The following is an 18,504-nucleotide window of genomic DNA, read 5'->3' on the forward strand; positions in this document are numbered from 1 at the left end:
AAACTAAAAATATAATATATAATTCTATATAATGCATGAGAATAACTTCCAGGATGACCTCTTGACTCAGTTTGAAATCTCTCAGCCACTGAAACTTTCTTTCGTCTCATTTCTCTCTTCCCCCTTTCAGTCAAGAAGGCTTGCTAAATCTCATGATGCTGGGTCCTGGCTCATCCCAGGAGTCCTGTCCCACATTGCCAAATAGATTTACAACCCCCAGTCATGTCAGGCATAGGGGAAAGGGCAGTGAGTTCACCTGCTGAGTTCGCTTAGAGAGAGAGGCCACATTTGAGTAACAAAAGAAGTTCTCTGGTTTCTCTAAGTAGACTCTAAGTAGCTTTAGCTTCTCCTCTGCAGGAATAAGTTTCATAGGGTCAATCCCAAAGATTGAGGGCTCAGCCTATTGAACTGGTTGTCCCCACTGCTTGCAAGAATATCAGGAATTCCCCAGATGGGGAAGTTAAACATTTGTTCTTTTCCCCCAGTCCCCAAGAGGACTTAGCAAATACTCTTTATTCTCTGCTCAAATTTCTTTGAGATGTATTGGGACATCACACTAATCTGTACAAACCAACAAGATCTCATAACCTATTGAAGATTCCACATAATTATGGAGTTCAAATAAACTGGCCATACAAGTTAAGTTAGATAATGCACCACCCAAAATACAGATTTTGCACCAAATAAACATCTCTCCCTTTGATCTCTCACAGAATTTGAAGTTTTAAAATATGGACTATATCATCCTTTACCCTGTATTTTGAATTACCTTAGTCCTATCCAGATCAGCTTCACTTACATCTCTAGTCAAAGTCTGGTCACTTTTCCAACTTTTTAAACAGTTGCTAAAACACTGATTTTTATTATAAACACTTCTTATGCACCCCTTTCACATTTTGTCTCCTTAAATAATAATCTTATATCTAAGAGAATCAAAAAACAAATGTAAAAGTTTAGTTAAATGAACCAACTTAATTGAAACCAAGTATTTTTTCCAAGTTAAAAATTTTATGTTTTTAAAAATTAAGTGACTTTCCTGAGTTTGGAAGTTTTCTGTTTCCTCTAGGTTAATTATTTTAAAATGATAGTCTTATGAAATGCAGTGAGTCCAGATTCATGACTGTTCACCATGAAAGTTAGGATTTAAATCTGTTTTTCAATAACATATTTTACTAAATTAGACATTCTCCTCTAAGTGCACTACCTAATATCTAAAAGGTTGTGATTGTTTAGCTCATGTTAACAGAATGATGTATTAAAATTAAGTTATTTAGTTGTGGAAAAAACTATTACAGTGATCTATGGAATAAGCTCAATTCAGAAGCATCTTTTAAATGGAATAGTTTTAAAATAATGTATTTAAAGATTTGACATCATCAAAGCTTTTAAAATTAAAAACTTAATTTTAGAGTTTAAAACATATTTTATGTTGGAATAAAGAGGAGAAGTTGCCTACAAAGTTCTAGTTGACTTATAAAAAGACAGAAGTGTCTCCTACATAAACTAACATTCTGAAGTCATCAAGATTCAATAAAACAAGTGTAGAACACTATCTGGAGTTCAAAAGGCCTAGACATCATTTCACTATGCCTGAAATAGTGAAAGATGAAAGAACAGAAGCTGGAACTTTCTATTAGCCAGAATGGCAAATAAAATAAATTGCACTAGTTATTTGCAATTAAATTACTAAAGGTCCTCTGTGTAATGCACATGACTTTGCTGCTTAAATTTATTAAGAGCAAGAAAAAAATAGAAATGAACTTTTGAAATAAAACAAAAAAAGGAAAATAATGAAGTGTGAATAAACTTAATGGTAAAATGCATTTATGTGCCTTACAGAAATTGGAAAAGATAAAAATTCTAAAATTTCCCTGTGAACTATGTAACATGGACTTGGAAATAAAATTCTCATAGCTCTGTACAATTCAAAGTCAACTATTAATAATTATACAGGTAATCCACTGTGATGCAGAAAACTTAGGAGTTTCGTAATAATATACTGGATGATTTCTATACTTGATATCCTTCTTTTTGAAAAATAATACTGTTCTGGCAATTCATTAGGTGATCAATATAAAAATCCACATGGGCTTTAAAAAATTCAATATGTGAAATACGCTGTTTTAAACTCCAATTTGTCCCGCGCTCATTCCAAGTTTTGAAATGGTATAGATGATATTTGATGATCTATGCCTATAAAAGTAGAAAACTGTCAGCTTGGTAGAAAGTAATTCTCCAAAAATGGCATTTTGGTACGGGTCGGGCGGTCCCTGAGCTTACTGCTGTGCCTGGTGGGCTACAAAGGAAGCCACCTTCACTAGACTGAAAGCTTCGGGAGTGTGCTGCCTCTGCTTTATTTTACCTGGTGCACAATATTTGGCACATAAATATTCACTGATCGCATATATTAGTAATCAAACAAATGACTGAATAAATGTAGAGAGTATTAACAAGAAGTCTCAATAAAATTAAGCAAACCATCCAAAACCACACAGACAGTAAGCAGAGAAGTAAGCAGGTAAGCAAGTCAAATAGGGGGCCAGGATTTTGGCCTAGGATTCTCTCACCTCAAAATCTCTATCTGTCATGTCCCACCAACGTATAGGGTCGTTAATTCTTATTTCTATTCCAGAGGATGATTTTTTTGTTGTTGTTCAAAAGGGAGTATGCAGTGTTTTCCAAATAGTAGTTCTGTGTGACACCGTCTAAAAACTGTAATCTGTGGTCTAAAATGTTTGGAAAAATATTTATTTTCCTCCACTAAGTTCTCTAAGTGTTTCATGTGCATATTATATTTAAATATTTTGAAAAGTTCTACCATAAATCAATGTGTTTATCAAATTACTAGATTAAAAAAAAGCAAGGAGCAGAGGAGTGCAAAAAAACAGTGTGTTTGTCTGCGTGTGTGCATGTGTGTACAAATGCTTGTATGTTTACAATAAGCTCTGGAAGATTACACAAAAAACTGATTATGGGTGACTGTGGGGAGGAGAACTTGGCTGAGGGCTCAGGGATACCTTTACTGGATATTCTTTAAAGTTGTCTGGAATTTTCCTTAAACCTTATATATAGATTATAGTTTTAAAAGTGCTTTAAGAATAAAGAAATTTGTTTAACTAGGTTTTCCAAATGTATTTGATAATGAAAGCCTCTTTTGTTCACTATTTCTTGACTATTAACATCTCAAGAAACTAGTGTTCTCTGAGACAGGCTATGTTACCTGCTTCTGTGGGAATTCAGCATTCAGTAGTCTGGACACAAAAACTCAGCAGCCCACTGAAAAAAATAAAAACAGAGAAAAAAAGAAGACAAAATTCTACTTTTGGATACCAGAAGTGAGAGAACCACGGGCAGATAATCATACCAGCTGTGGAGCTTCAGGGAAATACTTGGGTGAAATATTTGATGAGTAATTTGTTTTCTGGCTGGCAAATAAACTCGGCTTTGTTAGCCTTGCCTCCTCCATTTTTCCCGCTTTCTCTTCTTCCTCCTCTTCCAGATTCCAAAAGTTCTTTTAGTTTTTGTCTCACAGTACGAGAATTCAGTTTAGACTTCAATTTACCGATTTTCCCATTATTTTGGTCCTTTCTAGTATACTTAGTTTATTGTTAGGGTTTTAATAATATCCTCTCTAATGAATTGCTTCTGCTATCAGCCACATTGTGCTGGGGCCCTACCTCTCTCCTTATCTTACGAGTTAATGATTATTCATCCACCCAGAATCCTTTCTGGATATTTTGCTAGATTCCAGTTGGTTCTGCAGTCTGACTTTTGAAAAAAAAACAGACTGCTTTATAATGTTAGCAGCATCATGTAACTTTTATATGAAATGATTATCATATAACTGACAAAGTGAACAAACTAAAAAACTATTTCTTCATATGGTGTACTAACTCAGCTTGGCATTATGGGTAAATGTAAATAAAGAGAATTAATGATTAAATTCTGGGAAATGTGCTGCCTTGCTTAAAGAAACATATAGAAAGAGGTCAGAACACTGGAAGGATGATGGAAAAGCAATTTACAAAATCCTGTGGTTTTTGATCGTGAATTTCAAAAATTAAACTTCCAGTTGTTCTTTTTATTGAAGAAGTTGTAGGTTAACAGAAAAATCGTGCATAAAATACAGAGTGCCCGTACACCACTCCATTACTAACACCCTGCATAAGTGTACTACATACGCTACCATTCGTGGAAGAACATTTGTACAGGTGTTCACGCAGGGTTCACCGATTGTGTTTAAAGTCCTATGTTTTCTTTTAACAATCTTTATTCTAGGAACATTATTTTTTTTAAGACAACCTAACTATAAAGTAAACCCAAAATGTATAAGGAGAGAGAATCTGGAGAAAGACCTATCACACCTTTTGGTCCTGAAAAAGCCTCATTTATAGATGATATTAAAATTCCAATAAAAATTTCAAATTCACCTTTAATCTTTTATCTATCACACTATAAATACATGAAATAATCTCATTTAAAAGGCAATCAAGTCCACATAGAAAGCTGTGGACTACCATTGTGTGGTATATTCATATAATTATATTTACTCGGCATACTATACACATTTCTTATTGTAAAATATTTATGATTACATAAATGACCAATTTTTTTTCAAGACTGATGAACTGAACTAATGTTTATGTTAAGTAAACAGATAAGTACAACATATGGTTCCATTAATGCACTAACTGATACAATGAGGTCTCATTTCTTTACATTTAATTTAAATTTCTTTAAATTCTGTGGCAATCACTGGCTTAAGACAATGATTATTTAATCACTATTTTCCAAAAAGTCACATAGAAGGAGCTTTTACATGTTATTCAGAAATATCATTAGGAAATTTATTGAAATTGATGTCTTGTAAAAGGCATTGGTTAATTTGACAAAATGAAGGATTTAATGTATTATTTATTATGCCTTGAACATACAGGGTCAGTAAATAATTGATTTAACAACTCAAACAACCATGATTACCCACAGATCTTATTTAGCTATTATAAGAAGGCCTTGACCATCTCTCACTTGAAATATATAACTATTAACTTCTCTCCTTACCTTTCATTTCTTTCTTTTCTTAAGCACAGCTTCCATATCACTGCCAATTAGTTATTTTTCTAAAACATGTACAAAGTCCTGATTTATAAGATTAAGAAAAGCACTTTAGGTTCCAAACCTAGATGCCAGGAGGCCTATCTTTCCTTATAGAAGGCCTATTTGTACTTGTACATATATATTCTCATGTTACACATAAAAGGCTATTCTATAATGTATAATAATAATAATCTTATTATTACTTCCAACTTTTACCAACTTCTACAGGGCTACAGATGAAACTTTCCTGGCACAGCAAAGAAATCACTGCATAAATTCTAGCTTCATGTCTATCATGCTGTGTAACAAACCACGTAACTTAATGGCGAAAAAAAATGACAAGTTATCATGTTCATATTTTCTGTGGGTCAGTAATTTGGACACGACATGGTAGGGATCCTTTGCTACTGCTCCATGGTATTAGGGCCTCAATTCGGTACACTGGAAAGCAGGGGGTAAAACAATGGCTGGGAACTGGAAACACCCAAAAGTGATGGTGCTTGGGTTGGGAGGCCTCAGAGACCAGGGCTGGCTGCTGAAGAGTCGACACACAGCCACTCCCCAGCCCTTGGCTCCTTCTCAGCATGGCAGCCTGGGTAGTCAGAGCTTTCACTTTGAAAGCATAGTGCTCCAAGCTTGAGGTGGTCTTTTCTGACCTAGCCTTGGAAATCACAAAGCATCATTTCTCCTGCATTCTGTTGGCTAAAGTGAGTCAAAAGCTGACCCAGATACAAGGGGAGGGAACCTGAGAAACCACTGTCAGTAGAAGGTGTGCCAACAAGCCTTCAATTCTGCACCTCGGTCACTTATATTGTAAGCAACTTGAGAAGAGGAACTATGATTTAGAATCATTGTTTCACTGAGAATTTACCACAATGCTCTAGAATATGGATCAGAATATTGAACGTATTGACTAAAAAAATCCCTGTTGAGGGCGTTTGACTTTTTTTCTATTAGAATTGTGTGAATAAAAACTATAGCTAGTTCATATGTAATTTAAAGAAAATAAAATCCATTCCAGATCAGAAGGGCAAAAATACAGACTTTTTGAAAATGTCACTGCATAAAATAAATTTAAACTTCATTTATGGTTATAAATTTATTTACTTCCAACTTCATGCTACTACCATTCGTTTAGTTATACCCCACTTTACTGCAATGTTTGGGAGGGGAAAGTTGTGACTAAATGAATAGTGTTTCAATCCTCAGGGTTAAGGAATGCTGTTCAACTTCTAAGTACACACACATACTTTAACCCAACTACTGGAAGACTCTGGATTTTCTATTAACTTAATTTAAATTTCAATAAATTATATTAATTGCTACTATTATTATTTAAGCTTTAGGAAAGTTAGTGTAAACCTCCTCTGTCTAATGAGAAAGAACAAGGAAAAGTAAGCAATCATACTTGTCTTAATAAGGCAAGCAAAAGTTAAGGCCAAAATAAAACCTTCAGCTGTACATATCTTTATTCTGAGAAGAAATGTGACTCCTGTTATCAACAGGGAATTACCACCATCAATCTCGCAATCAATAACCAATCAGGAAGGAGGATCAGATTTCAGGAATCAGAAACCACAGACACCAATTAAAATGCTAAATCCCAAAATTCCAACACTTGTTTGGAATTAGGAAAACTCCTCCATATATTCACATGCAGTCCCAAAGACAACCATGAAAATTCAACAGGCTTTACCCATGCATGGAAAATATTTAGCTGGACCCCACACAGTCTAATTATCACTTCCCTTAATATATAACTTCCCAAGTCCCCTCAAAATTTCATTGGGCCTTTCTGAATGGGCAAACAGAGAGCCCTTAAATCTTAATTCTTTTAAATAGCTGTCTATTAAAAGTGCATTATTTTATTGTTTTCTGTAAAAAAAGGCCAATTAATCCATATTTTAACAGAACAAAGACATCTGATATGTTCTATTCTACCAGTGAACACTTTCCTAGATAACTAAGAAATCTGGAAATAATAAGAAGGAATTACTGAAGGATAATATTTGTAAGAGTATAAGTTTCCAGAAGGCAGGCACTAGGGCTGTCTGTTCATGTATACTTTTTCCAAACACAGGAGATTTTCAACTTAGGAAAAGATTGTTTTTTTAAAAACATTATTTTTAAACTTAAATTCAGGATATAGCTTTCAGAAATGTAATAAATAACAGATTTTCTCAGGCTAGCCCACAAAAAACTACTTGGGCTATGACATATGAACTACTGCACTAGAAAGTAGGAATCACGAGAACTTAACTAATAGAGCAACACAATTATGAACCTGTTTTTCGTACTTCCCTTACCTCAGTCAGTATTTCCTCAGCATCAGGGATCATGCTAGCCTCTAAGGTGCAACTAAGAATTGAACGTAATTCCTGCCCTTGAAATTTTCAAAATCTGGTAGAGCAAAAATATATTTAAACAACTACTTATAACATGCTATGTACAAAGCCCTGATTTATAAGATTAAAAAAATACACTTTAGGTTCCAAACCCAGATGCCGGGAGGCCTATGTTTCCTTATCGAAGGCTTATTCGTACTTGCATATATATATATTCTCATGCTACACATAAAACGCTACTCTATAATGTGCACTACACGATAATTTCCCACAACCCTTCAAGAGATATTTGCCTGTTGATGATTAAATTCGAATTCATAATAGCAATAACTATTTTCTTTTTGTAAGCAACTTTTCTCATAGAGAAATGGAGTTGATTGCTATACCAAGTCACTTGAGTATTTCAGGTAAAAGCTAATTTATATTCTTTGGGATTTTTATTAAATAACAATAGACCCTATTAGAAATCCAAAAAAAATGAAATAAAAATATCCAAACTGTGTGTGGGGTGAGTTAGAAGACTATTCACAGATCTGCAATGTTCTCTCTAGGTTCAAAATCCTATTATTGTATTCTCAGGTTAGGAAAGAACAGTGTAGCTTTTAGGATTTCTCCAAAGTTATGAATCTAAATTTTCCATATTTTTGTTTGCCTTAATTTATTTTGGATGCTGAATCATAATCAAATAAGTATTCCTTAGGTGAAAAAGTTATAACTTAAACGATGAAAGCAAGTAAGAATTTCCCTTATTTCTTCTTAAACACAGAAATTCTAAACCTATAGATTCCAATGGATTTTAGCAATGACACAACTTATTTTTTTTTTTGGCACATAAAATAATATAGTCCCATTACAAAAACTTCAGAAATACAAAAGAATACAAAGGACACAATAAAAATTATCCTCTGTCCTTTACCTGTGGATATCTTTTAAAAATTTATATATACACATACATATATACACATGATACATGTGTATACTCAAGTTTTAAAAATTATACTATGAAAATACTTTGCACCATTATTCACTTTGCTAATTTTTTAGGGGATACCTCTCTATGTTATAATCATTTTAATAGCTACATAGTATTTAATTACATGAGGTACCATAAAATATAACTTACTCTCAATTCGTAGTGAAAAATTATTAACAACTTGAATGCCTCCTATAAATCATAATTCAATGAACGTCTCTGAATATACTCTTTGCAGGTATTTCTTTTTTAAGGCAACAGAAATATTTAGTTCTAATTGAAAATGGTTGACTACAAAACTTCAGTTTTTGAAAGTTTTTACTCCTAGAAATGTTAGAGGGAAAAAAGTTCAGCTTTTATATATGCTCTAAGAGAATAGCATATGTGCTTTTAATTGCCTAGGAATTAATTTTTATGAAAGTTATATTTTGATATGTTGTGATTTTTATTACAGGAAAATTGAAAGAACTACATAGAGTTACAAAAATATTAATGGGAACAACTACCCAAGAAATTGACCATATAAACTTGGAAAAAAAAAGATTAATACTTAGAGGAGTAAAGAGAGTATGTAATTAAATACTTGTATATAAAATCAAATTAGAGTGTGATTCTTTTGGCTTCTCTCTGAATACCGCCTTACCTTCCAGTCATTAAATGCTTAGATACTATATATCACAGGTGGATCTCATAAATATGAAAAACACTGGCAGCTATTTTTATTCGTTTATCTTGAGGAAATTAGGTTAGACCATGGGGCCTATGACAGACCATAAGTGTTTTTTGTCTACTTGTGCAAGTGGGTGGGCCAAATCCTCTTTCTTATACACGAAATAATTGGCCATTATTAATTTGGAAATAAGGCAAACATATTTTTCATGGGATTCAGAGAAAGTCAGGGCCCCAATGCCTCTGAGTTGCACACGCAGAGAAAACACAGAGACGCACTAAACAGTAACGGTAACTTATTACTGAAAGATGTTTTATTCATCATGATATTAATTGATATTTTAATTCAAGTGTAGATGGTTACACTTTGAGTCATCCTGCCATATCAACATCAAACTGCAAAGAACTGAATATTCTTTTAATTGAAAAGAATTTTTTGTAAGGGAAAAAAGATGACTTTTTAAGAGGACTTTGGCTTTCTCAGTGCAAGTAAGAATTCCAATCAGATGTTTTAGCTATTTGCATACAGTCTGGAGCCTCTCGTCCTATCTTTTTTAAATTCAATTGTCAGCATTCTGTTGAAAGTCTGTTCAAAGTTTTTGATGTGTCATCAAGAGTAATAGTTAATATTTAGTAAATGTTCACCTCACAACAGGCACTCCGTAAGTGCTCCGTATTCCTGTCATTGCCACGACGACCCTCGGTTCTGCTATTGTTTCCACTTTCTTGATGAGAAAACAAAACCTTAGACATTTGAGTGACTCACCCAAGTTCTCACAACTTATAAATTGCCGAAGCTGGACTTGAACCCAGATCTGTCGGCCTCCTAAGTCCATGCTCTGAACCAGTGCCTCTTTCCCCTTTTGTCCTTTGCCTGGAATGTCCTTCCCTTCGTTATTATGTGTCCACATGGTATTCATCCTTGAAGTTTTCCCTAAAATGCTACATTGCTCACGAAACTTGCCTTGAATTCTGCCTTTAAAAAGATTTCATATCACACATCATTAGAGAATTATTCTTACATAACAAACCAATTTTGCTCAAAAAAAAACATGGCTTTTCTTGTTATCTGGTTAATTACAATGTGTGAAATTGAAAGCAAAGCCGTTTACAGCAAATACTCTTAAAGCACAAAAAATGTTTATAGTCAGATTATAAACTCTATTTTTCCTTAAAGTCATTAACATCCCCGTCCTGACTGACAAATATTCAGCAAGCAGTTGAAAGGGAATTATACCTTACTGCACATCGTCTGCATAGTATTAAACTGACATGGTCACTGCCCTCTTTGAGCGTTCCAATCTAAAACAGATGTCATGGAATAAACAAACATAACAAGAGATAAAGGTGCTTATATACATCTATTCAAGGACCAAAATGCACTGCATGAAATATTTATATTATATTCCAGTAACAGCTCAAGTGTTCTGGTGTGTGTGTGTGTGTGTGTGTGTGTGTGTGTGTGTAGAAGACTGAAATGTTCATATGCAGGAAGGGTCAAGATTATTTTAATGCAGTTTTGTCTGTACAAGCAAGAAGGCAACAGCTCCACATGTGTTCAGCTGGGACTTTATTGGAAGAACACAGATGTCAATCACTGCAGAACCACTGTGCACATGGGAACCAGATGCCACCATGTAAAATAACCCAGGGTGTTTCACAGATGAATCACTGAAAACGTAATTACACATCAGTTCTGGTTTATTAGTAACAGGTCCACTTATGTAGAAGCCATATGGTACTATCTACCCTGAAGTAGTGGAAAACACAAAAATGGGTATTTTGAGATATTCAAATATACTCTTCTTCTGCTGCTTTGGTTTCATTATCCTCATGGCAAAGTAAGTGACGATTACATGTTTTCAGTCAAATATTTCTGGGACAGATGTGCTAATAAAATTTACATTATATACTCTCCTTTTCAAAAGATTTTATTTCAACAGAAAATAAAATGTATAGTGATCACACAACTCCTATCCATCTATAAATTAATGACTGTTGGGTACACAATCATTTTCAATATTTTAGCATGTGAGCTCAGAATGAAACTCTTACAAAAAAGTTTTCTCCTACACAGTGTATATGTTGATTAAATATATATATGGATTCATTGCAAATGAATAAAGTACTTGTCAAATCTGTCAGAAAGCATCTATGCTTTACAACACTGATTTTCAGAGCTCCATGGGTCACTATTCTGTCTTTCATAAAGCTGTCCACCTATTTACAGAATCAATTTTCTTGTTTTCTTCAAGTGTTGTGGCATTTCTGACAAATAGAAATGGAACACTTTCATTAACAGAAAAGGCTTTAAAGAGAAGTCTAATTTTCTGCTTCAAAGAGACTCTTTAAAAGAAGCACACCGAAAAGTCTACTCTTAGAGAACAGTTTGGATAGGAAGCTACACCAGGAGAGCACAGGCTATCAGTGGTGACCAGAGCAGTACATCTAATGGAATCACACTCACCACACTTTAACTTTGTGGTAGAGACAGAGTTGAGTGTTAAGAAATACTTGAACGAAGTAAACTGAGCAGTAGTTCAATGCTTCAGCCCTGGGGTTTTCTTTTGTTTATTGTTTGACCACATACTCATAAAATGTCCTGGTTGGTAGACCTTTTCCTTTCTGAAGGGTTTTCTTATTAACATTAAAAAGGGGAAATCAAACCTATTGTCTTAAATCACTCCTACAATGGTTTCAGTTACTTCAAGATACATTTTACACATCTAAAAGTTTACATGCAACATAGCTGTAAGTTAAAAAACATTATAATAAATCAAACTGCTGCAATGCTACCACCTCACTTGGGCATGTGACATTACATACTTGCTTATATAACGTGCTCCTTCTCCAGCATGCTTCCCATCTTTCCACAGAGGAATAATCCTATTGTGTAACGTGTGTTAACCATTCTCTCGTTTACTACATAGAAACATACTCTTGAATAATATCTGGTATAAATGCGGCTCTGATTTGAGCTCTGAATTAATGGAATCACACTGTGGCTAGCCCTCTGGGACTTACCTCTTTTATTCAAGTTTAACTACGATTCATCCCTATCATTCATTTTCACTACTGTGTAATATTACACTGTGTGATTATACAAATTCTTTTGCTATATAATATGAACAATATTATATATATTTTCTGTAGCACATGTATCATAATTTCTCTATGATAATATATGCCTAGGAGTTGAATTTCTGGGTCATACAGTATGTGAATGTTCAACTTTACAAAATGATGCCAAATTTCCACTCTTGTTACAAGTATTTAAGTTTCTACTGATCAAATATTCTCCAACAGGTGATATTGTCAGAACTTTACATTTTTGCCAAAATGGTGTTAAATAGTATCTCCTTGCAGTATTAAAAAAAAATTACTTTTAACATTGAAAGAAAAGTTGCAGGGCTGTACAGGTTGAAATTAACTTGCCAATACGATGCCCTATTACCCCCAATACTTCAGTGAGTATTTAGGAGCATAAATGTCTTTATAAATATTCTCCTACTTAACCACCACACAGCCATTACAAGCAGGCGGTTATCACTGATGCATTACTGTGGTCTAATCCTCGGCCACACTCAAGTTTCCAATTATCCCAATATTATCCCCTACAGCAAAAGGATTCAGTACAAAATCACACATTCCATTTATTTGTCCTATCTCATTAGTATTCTCCCTCAGTTATTTTCTGAGGTACTTTTGACCATTTCTGGGGACCTATGATGTAGTTTGTCACATGTTTTCTTGGGTTAGACTTAAGTCATACTTCTTTGGCAGGACTATCAAAGAAGTGTTGTGTGTTCTTATTTCGCATCTTATCAGTGATACATGCTTTCCATTTGTCTCATCACTGAGCGTGTTCACTTTGACTAAGATGGTGTTTTCTAGGTATCTCTACTTTCAAGTTTCCCTTTCTCCCTTTGTAACTGATGAGTTCTGCAGAGAGGTAATGAAGTTGGCCACTTTTTCATATGCTTAAAAGTTATTTGTGTGTTTCTTTTTCTGTGAAATAGCTGCACAAGTCTTTGCCCCACTTTTCTATTGGGTTGTTTATTTTTTTCTCATTGATTTAGAGGAGAATACCAATTCTTTGTCAGTTATATGTGTTGTACATATTTTCTTTCAGTATGTGGCTTGTAATTTTCCTTATGATGTCTTTTGATGAACAGAAGCTCTATATGTTAGTGTGGTTAAATTAGTCTATCTTTTCTTTTATGGGTTGTACTTTTTGAGTCTTAAGGAATTTTTATTTTCCTCAAGATTAGAAAAAAGATTTCTCCCAAAAGTTATTGACTATTGCCTTTTGCATGTACATTTGAAATTTATTTTCACGTAGTATGAGGACAAACAATTGTTCTAGTACCATTTAATATATAGTCAATCTTTTCCCCAATGAACTGTATTAATACTTTTGTATATCTGCTTGGGTATATTTCTTCAGTGTACCTAGTTGTCCATTCCAGTGTCAATACCCTACTTTAGAAGTTACTATTCCTACAATAAGTCATGATATCTGGTAGAGAAAGCTCCCCCACTTTATTTTTCTTTAGGACTGCTTTAGCTATTCTTGGCCTTTTGTTATTCTATGTATATTTCTGAAACAATTTTCCAAATTCCATGAAAAATCTTGTTGGGATTGTGACTGCAATTGGAATAAATCTATAGATTAGTTTGGAAAGAGCTGAAAGTTTTGTGATATTGAATCTTCTTATCTTTCAAATTTTATAATTTTTTGCACCCTTTTTATGATTCATTCCTTGTATATTCTGAATTATATTTTCTACTACTTGTGGCTGGTATATAGAAAAGCAATCGATTTTTGTATTTTATATATATTGAGACCCTTTGCTGTATGCTCTAACAAAATCAAGTGTTTATCTGTAAATTCATATGAACTGTGAATATTGAAAATTTTACCTCTTTCCAAGACATTTCCTTTATTCCTTTTTGTGCTCGACATGCACTGGCCAGGACTACCAATGTGATATTGAATAAAAGTAGTGATTATGGGCATAGCTATGGACTGAATCACTCTCTCACAAAGGCATTTTCTAGTGCTAACACGTGGTCCCACGACGCAGCTCATTTATAAACAGGATCTTAGAAGAGCCTAGCAGTTAAGATGAAGCCAAATTGAATCACGTTGGGCCATGATCCGATATGACTGGAGTTCTTAGAAGCAGAGGAGATTTGGACACAGTCGGTAGGAGTCAGGAGCAGGCAGATGGGGAGAGAGACTGTCATGGGACAGAAGCTGAGACTGAGTTATGGATTGTCGGCAAGGCACCAACAAAAAATGGACTTTGGATAAAGCATGGGCTTGTGACACCTAGATTTTGGACTTCTTGTCTCCAAACTGTGAGAGGATTAGTTATTGCTGTTTAAACCAAGAGGCTGTGGTGTTTATTATAGTTGACCTGGCAAACTAAGACAGGCATCTTGATCTTAAAGAAATGTTTTCTATTTTCTATAGGTTTTTGTTGGTGCATAAGTAAATTCTCTTAAATCCTAGCTTGCAAAGACATTTTATTATGTCTGTGTGCTGACTTTTATTAAATTCCTCTGCACTGATTGAATTGCTCATCTGGGTTTTTCTCCTTTAGTTTATTAATATAATTATTTATTGCTTCCTGAAATAACTCAGTTTTTTTATCATATATTTTTTATCATTTAAAAAATACATTGCAAGGTTTGGTATGCTAATATAACTCAGAATTTTTGCATTTATGTTCAGTCTATAATTTTCCTTTGTCAAACTTTTTTTTTTTTTTTTTTGGTACAGGAAACAAGGTTATGTTAGCCTCGTAGAATAAATGGGAGCATTCTGCCATTTACAATTTTCTGGAAATGTTTAATAAAAATTGAAATAAATTGTTTCTGGGGAATCCTGAGCCCTTTCATCCAGAGAGGATTTGTGCTTATTTCTACTGGGAGATGGGGTGTTACTCAGTGGCAGTGCACAGTGAAGAATTTCAGTGGCTGTGTTCAGTTAGCATTTTTCTCTAAGGGCAGCCCTACTTTTCTGTTTGCTTACTGCTCACAGCAAGATGCCTGCCTTGGCTGTAGCTTGAAATTGTTTTTGTCTTGAAGTTTTCACAAAATTTTAAAGAAAATATGTGTGGGTTCTTTTTGTAAGTTATGCGGGATCTAACTGTATTTTAGTGGAAAGGCCCCTCTGAATATCTAGTTTGCTATATTGCCAGAAGAGGGATTCAGTGATTTAAATTTAATAATTGCAAGTTTAGGTCCTGTCTTGTCATGGAAGAAGTAATGAATTTGGAGTTGGAATAAGGTTTTATTAAAATCTTGGATCTGTCACTTATTGGTCATGTGACCTTCAGGAAATCAGAACTTTTCTAAGCTTATTTCCTTCTCTTTAAATTGGGGCTAGTAATCCCTACTTCATAAAGATATTCAAAAGTATATAGCCAAATAAAAAAAAATAAAAACAAGAAAAACAAACAGAAATAAATAATAAAAAACAAAAAGTATATAGCTAAATTTAACTAACATTTGCTGAACACATGAACTAGACACAATTATAAGCATTTATAGATATTAATCAATTTAGTTTTCACGACAGCCTTATGAGGTAGTATTATTACTTTCTCCTTTCCACAGCTGTGCAAAATAAGGAAATGTAAAGTAACTTGCCCAAGGTTGTACCACTACTAAGTGGAAAAGTTAGGATTCAAATCTGAAAGTCTTTAATACTATGCCATAGTTTGCAGCATTAAATCACTCAAGTTATATAAAAGATCTATCATAGTATCTAGTACCTAAAAAGGACTTTAAAATAATGGCTTAACTTTTTTATAATAATAAGAATAATACAATCATTACTAGTGAGAAAATTCATAAGGCAAATGGATAAATTGTAGTACATCCACAAATGGAGCACACTTGTAAAAGACGAAGAAATACTGACAGTTTCACATTGAAGAAACTCAAAAGCATTCCACTGTATGAAAGAAGTCAGACTCAAAATGGCTAAATACTACATAATTTTATATAACATTTTGGAAAAGGCAAAACTTTTGGAACAACAGTCAGATCAGTGGCTGCCGGTGCTGGGGTGGGGAAGACGGCTGACTACAACCAGGCATGAGGAAACTTTTTGGGATGATGGAAATATTCCCTAGTCTGATTGCAGAATTTGCCAAAACCTATAGCACTGTACACTTAAGAAGAGAGAATTTTATTTTATGTTAACTATAACTTAATAAACAAAACAAATGAAGAAGAAACAAGTTTTCCCTTGAATGAGCATTTTCAAGCAATGTAACATTCATGCTGGAGCTCTTTTATCTGATCAGCTTAAAGGTTTATGCTATTAGTTGTTTTGAAAATGTATTGTTTTTAAAAAAAACGCAGTCTATTTATTGTTAATTGTGAAATACGTATCCATAGAGCAGCAATACAAGCTCTTTACCAAGCATCTGGGAATGGAGGAAAGTAATTAACAAAAGGAGCTTGCTAGTGTCAAACTGAAAAGGGATGCTTAATATGCTTCTACTTAATAGATTTTCTATTGGTTTTTTATAGTCCTTAAGAAATAGATTATAAGTTGCTTTCTGGCAAGAATTTGTTGCAATAAGACTATAAGAATGTGACTCTACAGTACCAGAAACTCCTGTTATGCAATGATAAAATTACTCCGGTCAAAGCAGAACTTTGAGAAATAAACCAAACTGCAGTTCAAAATGAAAGAGTGGAAAATGTGATGGTAATAGAATACACAGATCCAAAATATATTTTTCCATAAAGAATATCAAATATGAAATGACTCAAATTTGGTTAGAAGGATTACTTAATTTATTTCAATTATACTTAAAAAATCAATATGCAGATCCTACTTCGAAGAATAATTACATAAAAAGGAATCTGGAGGAAAACTGCTTATTAGTAACGAGATTTGCCTGAAAGCAGGTAAAGTCACAGTTTCTAACATAACTGTGAACACTAAGCTCAGCAACATGATAGTTTTGATTCTGAGGCAGAAACATTTTCAGCTTCACTGTAAAAGGGGAATACTGACTTTGGAGTAAGTTGTAGTAGGGCATAGAACAGGAGATGTCTGCATGCCAAAAAAGACTGCTCTGTATTACACTGTCCTAGGAATCAACTTCTAAAAAAATTCACTTGAAGGATTCCCATTTTATCTGTGAAAATAGCAAAAGTGGAGAAAGATCCCATTTTATGTGATTACTTGAGACTGAACACAACCTTCTGAGTTCCTAATAAGTCTATTTTTGAATTACGTTTGCTTTTATAGAGTGGGTTTGTTTTTAAATTTAGATAGTAACAATAGGGATATCATTTTGAGTCTTCGAAATCTTTACTCTCTGAGAAGTGACTAACGAAGATAACAAGTAGGTCACATCCTTAGCAAAGTCTTATGGCTAATCACCAAAGCATACTGGGAGGAAACAAAAGCAGCCAAAGGAATAGTCTACTGGCATTAACATATATGGGATTTAACTATTTGTCTTCTTAGAATAAAAAAACTGTATTTTCCTTCCTTTTGCCTCATAATAGGAATTGCAGCAATAGCAAAAGTCAATTCTATCTTGTGTATTTTTTTTTTTTCTTAAAAAGAAATATTGGGCAGGCCACGGTGGCTCAGCAGGCAGAATTCTTTCTTGCCTGCCATGCTGGAGAACCCAGTCCGAGTCCCGGTGCCCGCCCATGCAAAATAAAAAAAAAAAAGAAATATTTTTCTTAGCACTGTTGTCTTACTTTTCTTAGGGTTTGAGGGGCTGGTAATTATTTATATAAGTAGAATAAATGTTCTCTCTCTCTCTCCAACTGATTAAACTATCCCACTAAGATACTTGAATCAACATTTATCTGTAACGACTTCTCTAAAACCTTTGACAGATAGGAATTAGTAATTATTCTTTACTTTTGTAACACCAGAATATTCCTTTATCTTATTTTCAATGTCTATGATATTATTCTTTTTATAATAATATAACATCAACTAGTTCCGTCACCCCATCCTATATTATTGACAGCTCCTTTCAACATGAAAAAGTTAGAATGAGCATGGCCCAAATACCCCTAAAGAGTGGGAGAAAGATCAAAGGTGATGGTGGAGTTATACAGAGAAGGCAGAGTTTAACAAATGAGTATGACTGATGAATCATTATACTGATACTTCTTTTAGCCTCCAGTACCTTAGAGCAGCTAGGTGGAACTGTAATCCATACCAAACTGAAATCTGTTCTACAACTGTTGTGATGTACTTTGAAATATATTGCTTTCTGTATATATGTTATTTAAAGAGAAGGAGGAGTATAACAGAGAAGATAGGATTGAACAAATGAGTATAACTGCTGAATCATTATATTTCATATTTCTGTTGGTCTCCAGTGTCTTGGAGCAGCTAGAAGGAAAACAAAAAATCATGGA

General features: G+C 33.9%; 1 protein-coding gene across 11 annotated transcripts in view; it reads right to left on the bottom strand.

Moving 5' to 3' along the window:
• The window catches only part of LOC143665614 (DNA repair protein XRCC4-like), a 283,083-nt gene that overhangs the window by 9,226 nt on the left and 255,353 nt on the right, over positions 1–18,504 (bottom strand). For 2 of the 11 annotated variants that reach the window (XM_077139215.1, XM_077139219.1), the window contains one exon: positions 3,221–3,276. The exons of the other annotated variants lie outside the window; for them this stretch is intronic. In XM_077139215.1, the coding sequence (XP_076995330.1) occupies positions 3,237–3,276 (40 nt within the window). In that variant the 3' untranslated portion in view covers positions 3,221–3,236. The remainder of the gene's footprint in view (positions 1–3,220; positions 3,277–18,504) is intronic. 11 annotated transcript variants of the gene reach the window in all.

This window comes from Tamandua tetradactyla, chromosome 21, assembly GCF_023851605.1.
Source record: "Tamandua tetradactyla isolate mTamTet1 chromosome 21, mTamTet1.pri, whole genome shotgun sequence".
NCBI lineage: Eukaryota > Metazoa > Chordata > Mammalia > Pilosa > Myrmecophagidae > Tamandua > Tamandua tetradactyla.